The sequence below is a fragment of the Octopus bimaculoides genome, chromosome 3 (genome assembly GCF_046866305.1).
Source record: "Octopus bimaculoides isolate indiv1 chromosome 3, ASM4686630v1, whole genome shotgun sequence".
NCBI lineage: Eukaryota > Metazoa > Mollusca > Cephalopoda > Octopoda > Octopodidae > Octopus > Octopus bimaculoides.
Window position 1 is genome coordinate 67,930,715 of NC_142930.1, and position 13,769 is coordinate 67,944,483.

At 33.0% G+C, this 13,769-nt stretch overlaps 1 protein-coding gene across 2 annotated transcripts in view; it reads right to left on the reverse strand.

Moving 5' to 3' along the window:
* LOC106876154 (ankyrin repeat domain-containing protein 27) overlaps nucleotides 1–13,769 on the reverse strand; it is a 54,332-nt gene that overhangs the window by 39,847 nt on the left and 716 nt on the right. For both annotated transcript variants that reach the window (XM_014924580.3, XM_014924579.3), the window contains exons 2-8: nucleotides 6,999–7,159; nucleotides 6,698–6,832; nucleotides 4,961–5,111; nucleotides 3,855–3,935; nucleotides 3,537–3,631; nucleotides 2,982–3,041; nucleotides 120–176 (exon numbers count right to left, since the gene is read on the reverse strand). In XM_014924580.3, the coding sequence (XP_014780066.1) occupies nucleotides 120–176; nucleotides 2,982–3,041; nucleotides 3,537–3,631; nucleotides 3,855–3,935; nucleotides 4,961–5,111; nucleotides 6,698–6,832; nucleotides 6,999–7,100 (681 nt within the window). In that variant the 5' untranslated portion in view covers nucleotides 7,101–7,159. The remainder of the gene's footprint in view (nucleotides 1–119; nucleotides 177–2,981; nucleotides 3,042–3,536; nucleotides 3,632–3,854; nucleotides 3,936–4,960; nucleotides 5,112–6,697; nucleotides 6,833–6,998; nucleotides 7,160–13,769) is intronic.

Genomic DNA, 13,769 nt, shown 5'->3' on the forward strand with positions numbered 1-13,769 from the left:
ACTAGTATTTTGTTTTTAAAGAAGTTTATATTTGTTCAATTGATTTCTGTCCCAAAACAAAATTCATTAGCAAATGTTAAAAGATTAATACCACAAAGTAGAAATTTAAAGTAACTAACCTCTGCGGCAACTTTCAAACAGTCCATATAAACTGGATTGTGTCTTGCTCGACTTTTCTGTAAAAAAAAAAAGGGGATAGTTAGCACAATTATATTCACTAAATAATACACTGTTGAAGTTAGTACTATATGAACATACATTAATGATTCACACAAACAGATGTTAACATACAAAAATGGATTGACTAAAGATGAAAGAGAATTGAAAAAAAAATGCATCTATACTATAAAAGGCAAATTTTCTGTGTGTGTGTGTATGTTTAAAATTCATACATTTACACAATTCCAAATTTCTTCGATTAAACAATCGCAATTAATATTCTAAATACAATTTTTTAGGTCACTGCGTCATTTTTTCACTCCAAAAATTTCCTAATAATGAATATAATCCATAAAACTACACGAGTAAACATTTTCTCCCTAATAAAATCTAATTTCCTCTTTCTAATACAAATCCTTTCAACTCCTACTTTCTCTTATGAACCTTTAGGAACAATCCAACAACAAATACAAAAAGAAAGGAAGGAGAAAAAGAAAACTATCAAAACTGAAACAATCACATTTCGATACTGTAATGACAGATACTAAAACTACATACAAAATTACTTTGCCCCTCTAAAATTAACTATTTCTATTCCTCTTACACATCGTTTCAATTGCTACTTTCTCTTATGAACGTTTAAGAACGATCCAAGAAAAAAGACAGAGAAACGAAGGAGAGTGAGAGTCAAATAAACAGAAACACTACTAATCATACGTAAATACACACATATATATGTACCTATGGTTACCAATGACCTCATTCCAATTTGGCGGGAATTGTAAGTTTACTTTCCATTTCTAACACCATCCTTCACCATCGAGACATCTTTCTCAAATACGATCAACAAACTGTGAGTTTTTTTTCAAAATCTTTTCGTAAATATTGAGATTAACACCCGCATTATTACCTACCTAACCCTAACAAACCCTAACCCTAACACTGTAGTGAAAATCGTACGAGTGTTAATCTGAAAATTTAACAATCTTTTTTAAAACACTTTTACTTACTAACATCTTTTTTATTTAGTGTGTGTGTTGCCCATATATATATACACTTAAGACTTAGTTGTGGGTTGGGAGTTTGATCGGCAGAGGTCATTATTATTATTATTATTATTTATTTATTTATTAGTATTATTATTTTAAATTTTTCCCACAACGACGGCTTCGGGCAGGTGGAGAATAGTCGATTATATTGACCCCTGTGTTCAACTGGTACTTATTTTTTAGACCCCGAAAGGATGAAAGGCAAAGTCAACTTCGGCGGAATTTTAACTCGCACACTCATACATACAAATATCTGTCATTCTCTTCCAAATACGATCGACAGTCAAACATTTATTCCTTACAAACTGAATTTGGTGGACATTGGAATTAGACACTGAGGGAAAATGGCTGTAACTTTTTAATTTTTTAATTTTGGCGATTTTCGTTTTCGATAATGTGTTCTATATGTCACGGTCATGCGATTCCCCCTAAAAAAATTTTGGACCACCCTCCCCACACACACTTGATATGCTAGAAATAACAGCTAAACGCGGACAATCCAAATCTTGCATTGGTCCAGATAGACTATATGTAATCTGAACCTCCCCCCCCCCCCCTTATTTATTTTTTTTTTTAACGGAATCCCACGTTTTAGGCTATGGAGATTCCGATTCTGAAAAAAAATTGTTTGAAAAATTTCAATTCCCCGCCCCCTCACCAAGCAGGCTATTTACATGCTAGAAATAACAGCCAAATCTGGTTAGGGTTAGGTTTACCCTAACCCTAACTCAAAACCTAATGCAAGATTTGGATTGTCTGCGTTTAGCTGACAATCGTCAAAATTAAAAAATTAAAAAGTTACAGCCATTTTCCCTCAGTGTCTAATTCCAATGTCCACCCTGAATTTTTTTAATATCTTTCTTAAAACGCATTTTATTTAGTGTGTATGTGTGTGTGTGTTGCCCATGTATATATACACTTAAGACTTAGTTGTGGGTTGGGAGTTTGATCTGCAGAGGTCATTATTATTATTATTCAGATTAACACCTGCACGATTTTCACTAGGGTGTTAGGGTTACGGTTTTAGGGTTACAATGAGGGTTAGTCTTACGGTTACGGTTTTAGGGTTACGTAATCGTGCGGGTGAACAGCCTTCAGACTTTCCCTATTAATTACGTCTTTTGAATTATGAACATATTTACATCATAAGGGTTTTTTCATTGTAAGGCTTTCTTTTTTAGTTGATTTTCACCTAGCAAGACTTATCGTAGATGGCGTAATAAGTCACCCGGACAACGTCGGGTTATACTGCTAGTATTCTATAAAACATTCAAAAGATTTAGAGACAGTGTAATTATTTATTGGAACACAACTATGAAACATTTTACAAAAAATGACAGTATAAAAGATAGTTACTAATGTTATACACTGAATAAGCAAGAAATTTTTACTCTGTTCCGCTATGTTATCTGAAATACATTATATCTATTACAGATGTGTCATCACATCAGTGAATGCCTTGCATGACTGAAAGTTTTCTCAAATTTTGTGATGTTTGCTTATTTTTTAAAGAAAATTCTTAGCTGAATCCATTTCACCCTATTTACATTGCTTCCCATCTTTTTCAAAAACACCCCTAGACTTTCTTTGTTTTTAGATTAATTTCTCACTTATTACCAAAATCTTACATTTATACATTTAAATCACTGTAATATTCCTTGTAAATGACTACACTTTAGCAGACAGGTATACTAGATACATTTATATATATATATACATATATTTAACAAGCACAACAAACTTTATACTGATACACACTGAAGTTAGACTTACCAAAGTTGGATCCCGAAGTAGAAGCTGCATGGATTTTGTATACTGAGCACTAGCAACATCCTATTAAAAAACAAAGATTAATAAATAGGATATGATAGTTTGACAAAGTCATTTCCTTTGTTTTATAATTTATCCTTGGATTACAATGATAGCAATGTTAATGAGGTAGATGTAGTTTATAAAAGTAAAGCAAATTATTTTAAAATTAGAAAATAATAGTCTAAACCTGTAAGCTGTTTTTAGTAACTTTTTCAGTTTTAAAACAGAATTCCTAAATATAGTGACAAGCCTTGATGCTTTAAATTGCAAATTTATGTATCTTTTCCTCAGTAACTTTTTATCACAAAAATTAAATTGATTTCTAGGAGATATATATCAAGTTTTGCTCACAACTCTCATATTACTAAGAGAGAAAAGAATTTAAGGACTGTTTCTGGTCTAAAATAATTTGGCTTATGGTCCTTACCAATAATTAAAAGAAAATATAATGAGAAAGATAATATAATTTAAAATCACTGTCTCTAATTAAAGAAATTCAGTGAAAAGAATACTTACAACAATGCTTCGAAAGTTATACACATCCAGCCTTTCATAAACATAGATAAATTGCTGTAAAACTTTATCCAAGTTTTCCCTTGTTTTTCTATTGGCTGAAAAACAAAACAGCATGAAAAATATAGTAAACTATTTAATTGTTGATTACTCATTTTATAACTTAAGTCTTAACAAAAGGAAATTAGTTTAAGGTTATCCTCACAACAGCTTCTTTCCTTAATCTTCAATCAACAGCAACATTAATATTTACCACAACTGTTATCATTTCATAACTAAATAAGGAGAGAAATCATGAAAGAGTCAAAGTTTAATTCTTACTTGAGTCTCCCCAGAGCAGTTCTATACAATCTTTGTAAGTAGTAGGGGTTCTGTAGAATTGCTGTGTTGATTCAGATTTGGCTAAATAAATAATAAAATAAAATAAAGAAATTAAAATAAAAAAATTAAAACTGCAATTTTAATTTTTGTTTTAAATATGAAGATTATCATGAATTCTAACAAAGATTTTTCATAAACTAGAGAGAACCACAACAACCATACCATAAATTATCTTAGGAAGAATGAAGCTTTTGGTTGTAAGTAGCACTAACAATAATGACTAAATATTGCAATGAATTGTTCAAGACTATAATGACACTGTAACAAAATTTACATTTTTTTTGTCATTGGTCAGTGTTATTTCCTATTTGCTCCTATCTAGAAATCAAAGGAAATTGACTATTCTCTTCAAACTTTGCTTTTGTGACCTGGACATCAATGTTTTAAAACTGACCTATCTTCCATTGCATTTTAGACAGATTCAGCACTGAGTTGCTGAAGCAGAAATATTGTTACAGCAAATATTCTGCTCAATACCACAGATTTGCTTGTCAGTTGCTTGACCATAACCACTTGAGCAATGTCCCTCAGTGGAAGACAAAATGTGCATCTCTGATCATGAGCAGTGGGGGAGCATCTTAGCCATGTGTTGAGAGGGATTCTTTGTGGCTTGAATAAATGTAACAAAAGCAAAGTTTTAAAGAAATATTAGCTATTTTTCATACTTTCTATGGGTAGGTAACAGTTGTTAATCAAGGGCAAAAATTGTGTTACACAGTGCTATTGGTAGTACACGCAATTTCTACTAATTTTCGAACTGCAGGCAATTATTACAGTAGGCAAATCCTTTAAATACACAATAGCAACTACAAGCTAAAACTAAAAACTATAAAGCCTATCAAATTTAAAAGAAGTATGTCAGAAGATAGAAAACAGATTAAGACTTCAATCTTTTAAAAGTAGCTTTGCCATATTTTAGGTGCAATTAACAAGTATTTGAGACAGTTCATAATATCTAGTGTTAAGTAAGAAAAAAAAAAATCTTAAACCACACTTTTTATTAAATTCATTAAACAAGTAAAAGATATTGGAAATCTTATACTAACACAGGTCGGAATTGAAAATTTGTTCAACACACAAAACACGATATGATTCATCGGCAGCATTGTAAAAGGTTTCTTCAAATAAAATGTTGATCTTCAGTTTATTAGCAAAATTATCTTGTAAATGAATCTGCCCATTTGATATATATACAGTCTATAATAAAAGAAGAAAAAAACATAGAGAGAGAGGGGATAAGTACTTGGTGGGAGGCGGAGTAAAAGAATATCTCACACACAGTGAGAGAGAAAATAAAGAGGGAGGAGGAGGAAATTAGAGTAGTTATGGAAGATAGATACATATATCATTTAACATCTGCTTTCAAAATCGACATGGGTAGAATGGTTTGACAGGAACTGCCAAATCCGGAGGCTGCACCAAGCTCCTTTTGTCTGTTTTGACATGTTTTCTATGGCTGGATGCTCTTCCTAATACCAACCATTTTACAAAGTGTACTGGATGCTTTTTACATAGCACCAGGGGGTAGTATTGAGGGACAGAAAGGTGTCTTGCATTAGAAGAGAGACAGGACTTCCTCAAATGGAGAAAGATGAAGATGTGACAGAGAGGGGGAAATGGGCTTACACCTAAGTTTCAGGGTGGTGTATATAGTGGACTGGGGAATGGAGAAGGTGGGTAGGTGGATGCATTTTAATATGGAAAGAGAATTAGGAAGAGGAGAATGATCCAAAACAACCCTGCCTGTTATTTTAATATTAAATAATTGTAATGTACACCATGGAAAATATATATTTGCAAAATTTCATTAAAAAATATGCAACAAATTTGGCAGGGCACCAAATTGTCTATGTGCCACACATATACACAAAGTACAAAAATAAACTTGGATTTTTCTAGATATTCAGGGATTCCACATGTATAGTGTAAATGGTTAACATAGAGTTTAGAGGTTTAAAAAATGAAAGTAAAAATTAACCAGAAGTGATAGTGACATCTGATAATATCATATCAGCAATCTTTAGCATAATCAATGTATAGAACATTTATTTTATACAACAAATAAACCATACATATATTTTATATAAGATGAAAACAACTACATTTATGGGAAAATATGATAGTCATTGGTGCTTGAGATGAGATTTGCAAATTAGTTTTAACAGTCTCTAAGTCTGTTTCATCAAATACACTCTTGAAGATATGATGTAAATAAAACTAGCCACCAAATTGTCTCCTCAGTAGTGTTTGTTCAGAAAAACTTAAGATATCACTAGAAAGTACTGTACAAATAAGTGCCTGTTAATGTGACAAAATGAGAGAGTTCTGCTAATGAAAATAAGGGATTCACCAGTTCTCTTTATGAAATTAAGGGATGGAATTACTACCATTTTTTAAATCTCTAAACCACCTGTTAACTGTGTAAATAATACTAGTAATTACCAAGATTAACTAAGCTGACTTAATTACCATTTTGTAGTACATTTTACAAAAAAATAAAAGAGCACACTTTACAGTTTCATTGTTCCTGTTTCCTGTGTAACAGTTAGCTAGCCAATGATAAGACTAGAATGGGAGTAAGTGTCACCTGACTTCAACAGCAGCCAATATATTGTTATGGCATAAAGTTTCCTTTCTATTTTTAAGATAGGGTATGGGTTGAGAGATTTGACTGCCTTTTCTAGTATGTCAATAAGCCATATAGTAGGTTAAGAGGAGAGGAAGGTGTTCAAGAAAACACAGACAATATATTAATTAACTGAAAGTAAATATTAAATTATTACTTTTCCAGAAACTGTTCTTTGCAACTGGTGACCATTTTGTCCCTCTTCATTTTCAGTGGGGATCAAAATGTGGTCTTCAAATTCAGCTTCATTCAGGTTTGCAGTTCGAGCAGCTCCATGCCGGGGGACACACACCTGTAAGATATTGAATATGTCAAATTTTAAAAAATCCAAATAAATATTGGTAGTTAATTAGTTATTGTGTTACAGTTTGAAATTTGAGATTAATATTATGTTCAACACTCTAACTAAGAATATTAACCCTTAATAGTAATAGTTAATAGTAACAGGTCAAACTTACAGTATATCTACATGTTGTTACAGTATCAAAGAGAGCTGAGTGTTGGTTCTGTAATGCCGTAAAGAATGGATTGTCCAGTAGATCCTCATCATACTTTTCCATTTTCTTAACTCAACCAGCTGGGTTTCCATCACATCTAAACTACAAATTAAACTAATCATCTGAAAAGAAATTTAATACAAATTACTTGGTTATATGATATTATTTTACATTTGACATTAAATGACAAATTAAAACCCTTTCACAACCATTTATTAGGTAAGGTATACATCTCTACTTACCAGTCTAATTATTTCATGCTAAAAAGGAACATCTAACACTTTTACACCAGAAGATAAAACAGTTTGAATTTGTTGAGTCATCTTTCAAAATTAACATTGAAAATGCTAAAAATATTGTTTAAAAATAATTTGTTTTCTATACTGTTAATACAAAGCTTTAATTACTGTATTTTCAGGCATACAAACTGAATTTTTCAGATCAAAATTTACAGCCAAATTAAATAAAACAACACTAAGATGACTACGGAGGACCAAAATTTTCATGTGAAATGCAGTAGGATTTGGAATGATAGTGATGACAGACTCTTTATACATGCTTACACTATATACTACACTGGAAAATACAGTACTTCCATGATGTATTATAACAAGGTGTGTCAGTTTTTTGAGGTCATTTGTTTGAATTTAGAAAACAACACATAGTTCACCAAAGAAAAGCTGTATTTGAAAACAAATTTGTACAAATAATCGTGAAAATGCTTTGAATCCACTGTTAGCATCAATGACTATTTCAATACAAAGTCAGAAGCGTTGACATGCCCAAATCAAATTTACAGAAAGAATTACAAAAAGATACATTATAAACACATGGATTACTTGTAAGTTACAGAAGTTAATTGATTAAGAAAATCTCTAATGGTATTGTCATCCATATTCTATGACAATTTGCCAAAACTAATAATTGGGTATGTTAAACTGAGCCACTTCAATGATAAAGGATTTTTAATGGAGCAAAAGATTTTGACATTGTCTAATCTATGAGAAGATTGAGACAATAAAAATAATAAAATGTAAAAATATTGTACATGAACATTGTTTGGAAATAAGCTTTTTGATAGCAAGAACCTCTTTGTGTTAGATTTACTTTGCTTTCTCTATGCATAAAAAAAGATAAGGGGAAAAGAATATATTTTCCAGAAATCAAGAGTTATTAAATTTCGCAAGAGTTTAATTTGTTTCAGTGTTTGAATGGTTTCACTAGCTTGTCTGTTCCTTGTATGTTTTGATATGTGTACGGTCCTTTTGGATCTTTTGAATTAAAGGAGATCATACCCTCACCTTTGGATGAAGGAGGTGGCCAAATGTTATCCATATTAGCAAGTGTTATATAGCTAGATGTGACACTTCAGTAGGTTGTCAACAGAAGAATGAAGAAATACTAACCAGCTCTTAAATGTCAGAGATGAGTTAAAGTTTTGGAGTATTTCCTCATGGACAGGCATGCTCTTGCAGAATATTGGAAATGCATGAATGTATGATAGTGACACTCATTCACAACTATCATGTGATGAGAAAACAAAGAGACATGAACACACACACACACACACATAATGGGCTTCTTTCAGTTTCCATTTACCAAATCTATTTACAAGACTTTGGTTGGCCCAAGAATATAGTCTAAGACATTTGCCCAAAGTGACATGCATTGGGATTGAACCCAAAACTGTGTGGTTGGGAAGCAAGTGTCTAGACCACACAGCGACATGTGTGCCTTTCTACAAAACAAATTATATGAGTTTACAATGAGTTAAGTTCCTACATTAAGCTATATAAAGAGAGGATGCTCTGGAGAAATTGAATAGTTTGGAATAAGTTTTTTGCCCCTCAGGTAAATGATGATCAACTAAAAAGATATAATTCCTCATTCCACCACCACTCTACACATTACAGTCAACGTCTTTTATAGTAAGAACACATTATTTTATGACTTTTATTTATTCTCTAATATATTTCTTTTCAAATGGTTTTATGCATATTATACTGTGTATGTTTAGAAATTATTTTCATCCATAAAACTGTTCATGTTGTTTTTGTTGTCATTTCAAAACATTCTTGGAATGTATTATCACAACATGAAAATCAATGGGGAAATTGATTTTATGTTTACAGCAAGTTTTTCAGGAATACATTACTCCTCTAATGCAAAGGATTTCTTTATTGTGATTAAGGGAAGTAAAACATTTATTTATTGTCATTTTTATCACCTCTGAAATGTTAAACAAAAACAGTCAAATTTTATCATCATCATCATCATCATCATCATCGTTTAACGTCCGCTTTCCATGCTAGCATGGGTTGGACGATTTGACTGAGGACTGGTGAAACCGGATGGCAACACCAGGCTCCAATCTAATTTGGCAGAGTTTCTACAGCTGGATGCCCTTCCTAACGCCAACCACTCAGAGAGTGTAGTGGGTGCTTTTACGTGTCACCCGCACGAAAACGGCCACGCTCGAAATGGTGTCTTTTATGTGTCACCCGCACAAGCCAGTCCAGGGGCACTGGCAACGATCTCGCTCGAAAATCCTACGGGAGCCAGTCAGGCGGTACTGGCAACGGCCACGCTCATAATGGTGCATCTCATGTGCCACCCGCACAAGAGCCAGTCCAGGGGCACTGGCAATGATCTTACTTGGCTTGCCGGGTCTTCTCACGCACAGCACATTTCCAAAGGTCTTGGTCAGTAGTCATCGCCTCGGTGAGGCCCAATGTACGAAGGCCTTGCCTCACCACCTCAGCCCAGGTCTTCCTGGGCCTACCTCTTCCACGGATTCCTTCAACTGTTAGGGTGTGGCACTTTTTCACGCAGCTATCCTCATCCATTCTCACCACATGTCCATACCAGCACAATCGTCTCTCTTGCACACCACAACTGATGCTTCTAATGTTCAGCTTTTCTCTCAAGATACTTACACTCTGACGGGTATTCACATTGACATTACACATCCAACAGAGCATACTGGCTTCATTCCTTGCGAGGTTACGTATGTCCTCAGCAGTTACAGCCCCTGTTTCACTGCCATGTAGCATGGCTGTTCGTACGCATGCGTCATACAGTCTGCCTTTTACTCTGAGTGAGAGTCCCTTTGTCGCCAGCAGGGGTAAGAGCTCTCTAAACTTTGCCCAGGCTATTCTTATTCTAGCAGCTACACTTTCAGCGCACCCACCCCCACTACTAACTTGGTCGCCCAGATAGCGGAAGCTGTCGACTACCTCTAGTTTTTCACCCTGGAATGAGATAGAAGTTGTTTCCTGTTTGTTTACAGTCTTTATTGCACCTGAACATCTGCCACAAACAAAAACTAACTTGCTAGTTAACCTGCCTTTGATGTTGCTGCACCTCTTATGTGTCCATAGCTTGCACTGGGTAGCAGCTGACATCTGAAACTTTGTTCTTTGTAATAAAAGTTGATCAACACAATGAAAAATTGTGTTTATCACTATAGCTTTGTTTAAATTGGAAAAGATTCAATGGTTTATGAGGATATGTCAGAATATATAAACAGCAATTGAGAACAGCACCATACAAAATGGGGAGATAATCTAAAGAATCAAGAATTCTCCAAAGTTAACATCCTATTAAGGAAAAGAACAGGCTTACTGTCTGGAGATAAGAAGACACCATCAACATGACAATTGTCCCAATCTATCTCCAGCGGCTACAGAACAGGCAGAGACAGTTTTAGTAAGTGAAAAATTTACACAGTATGGCGTTTAACATACTTGTATTTATCTGTTGTTCATATATATATACTGGCCAATGTGTGTTATTTTTCTTGACATTTTTTTAATGTTTAATTTATGCAAACTATCTAGGCCATAAAAGTGTTCTGATCTTTTTTGTATATATCTATGTCCCTTGACTGTTGGAGATAGGTTAGGACAAATGCCATGCCGAGGATGTCTGTTGAGGTAGAAATATGTGTCACAACTGTTCTCTTATCTCCAGACAATAAACCTCTCCTTTTCCTTAAAGGCATGATAGAATTAAATATTACTAGGAGCGTATTGTAGAAGTATAACCAATTTATTAGACAAATTTTAACAAAATTTTATACGGACCCCCAAGGGTTATATGGATCCTTGTTGAGTACCACTGCTCTAAAAGCAGAGACAGTTTTAATAAATCAAGAAAGTATGCCAAATGTGTTTGAAATTTAAATACTGATGTATCAACATAAAGAAAGAAAAATGTGTTTTTCATTTTTTATGATTTAAAATATTTTACTTATTGCTTTTTCCCTGGTATTTATTATTTTCTCACACTCTTTAGTTCTAACTATTTGCCTTTTCATATTATTTTCGCAATACTACTGTTTAAGGTTTTAAAATTTTCTTTCAGATAATTTTATAACAGAAAATATCAAATATATTAAGCAAAAAATTCCTTATCACATTTAACAGATGGATTTTTCCATGCAGTAAAAAGTTTACCTTTTACAGATCAAGATATTTTTGTTGCAGTTGTATAGTTTTTCAGTTCTTATAGAAAACTATGTGAATGTTGATTTTATAGTAACTTCAACCTAACACCAAATAAAGTTTCATTCATTGCATGTTAACTTTAGAGAAAATTTAATTCGTTTTTTTTTTTGTCTAAATGAACTTAAAACGTAAAAAAATGTCTTGTATTTTACAAGGTAGAACAACCCCCACACCCCAACCCACCTCGAGAATAAAGGGAGTTAACTAGTTATGTTAACAAGCCTTATGTGAAAATTGTTTCTTTTTAGTTAAAACATCCTCTAATAGAGATGTGACAATCTAGTTGCCTTCAATAACAAGGAAACAGTCATGCACTATTCCAACCCAGTACAAATGAATAACAACTAAAACTCAAAGTTACTACAAATCTCATTTTGACCCATACATGTCTAAAACAGTATATCTAAAGCTTGTAATTCTTTTAGGTTAAAGGAAATGCTCTACAACATTCAACAGTATCAGGGAGTCTAACTCATAATCTGGAATGGTGCTGCTGCTACACACAAAATATATTAGACTGTATCTATTTATTAGCCAAATAAACAGACATCATTATTATTATTATTAGGGTGGCAAGCTGGCAGAATTGTTTGCATGCCAGGCAGAATGCTTAGAGGCGTTCCATTCATCTTTACATGCTGAGTTCAAATTCCACTGAGGTTAATAGAATAAGCACTAGTTGAACATTAAGGTCAATACAATCAATATACCCCTCCCCTAAATTGCTGGCCTGGTGCCAAATTTTGAAACCATTATCATCATTATGATTTTGTTAACATGTGAAATAAAATGCTTAGTAGAATTTGTTTTGGTTCTTTATGTTCCAAGTTCAAATTCCAATGAGATTGATGTTGCTTTGATAAAATAAATACCAGCTGAGCACTGTGAACAATGTAATCAACACCTCCCCCACCCCACAAAATTGCTGGCCTTGTGCAAAAATTTGAAACCATTATTTTATTAAAACATTTTTCTATGCTATTTATCTTTTAATAAGTTTTGAAATAATATACAAATAAAATATACAATTCATTTGATAAGCAAAGACTCACCAACAGCTGCAGCACTGTTTTCTCTTTGCATCTTCAACTGCTACTACAATAGCTTCTGCTTCTCAAATAAGTCTATTACCTCCATCGAAGCTACCCAATCAATGCTTCTCTCATTATCGTCATTGTGTCTTGCATTTCAAACCTTGTACTAAACACTTTGTTTAATTAGTTCTCTCCAGAACTACAGTCCTCTGTAATTCTCTTTCTGTCAATATTTTTCATACAATCTACAGAAGTCTAATCTGAGAGGACATGTAAGCGTCAGAGATATTCCCTCTCCTTCTCTAACTAAAAATGGAGGGGGGGGATGTAAATAGAAAGAAAGGTTTTGTGAGAAGACCAGGAAATAATTACCAAACCGGATTTTAATATAGTTTCAGTCATTAACTACTCAGTACTGAAATAGTAATTAAAATGATGCTCAGAACCTATACATATATAAAACTAGGTGCAATTGTCTGCCATGAACACTGAACAGGATTAAGATACAATGGTTTAAAAACAAAAATCAGAAATTAATAATAAAGTAGATGATAAGAATATATATATATATAGCTTATAAATTATGTAAAAGAAAAGTGTGTACAATAATAGTGCTCTTAGCAAGTTAGTTCACGATGCACAGATGGACCTTTGTTTCATTTGGAAGAAGGCCAAAAAACTCAAGTTACTATAACAAAACATTGGCGAACATACATGAGCGACTGTCCTACACATTTTCTTACACTAATTACGTAGCAATTGCGAATATAAAACATACAGAGCTAATTAGTATCATTTTAACATTAGCTAGTCATTTTAAGTCAATTTTTATTGGTTTCTCTGATAGAATTGCGTAAAATTATTCAAACTGCTATCATAAGTTATTTCCCCCCCCCCCCCATTCAATAAAATATAAGATGGGGAAAACTGATGTCTACTTCTGTGAAGATAAAATATATTTTCTAATATACAGAAACCTTGTTGTCAGTCAAATTAGAAGATGGAAGTTTAGGGTTCTAAGTTTACAATAACTGTTACAAAAAATTTAACCTTTGTAAAAATATTTAAAGAAAATGTAAGATTCAAATAATTGATATATATATATATATATATATATATATATACGGTAATCTTCAAGTTTAGGGGGATAAAAAATAAATAAAAATATTCAAGGGAAGTAACTGGACATC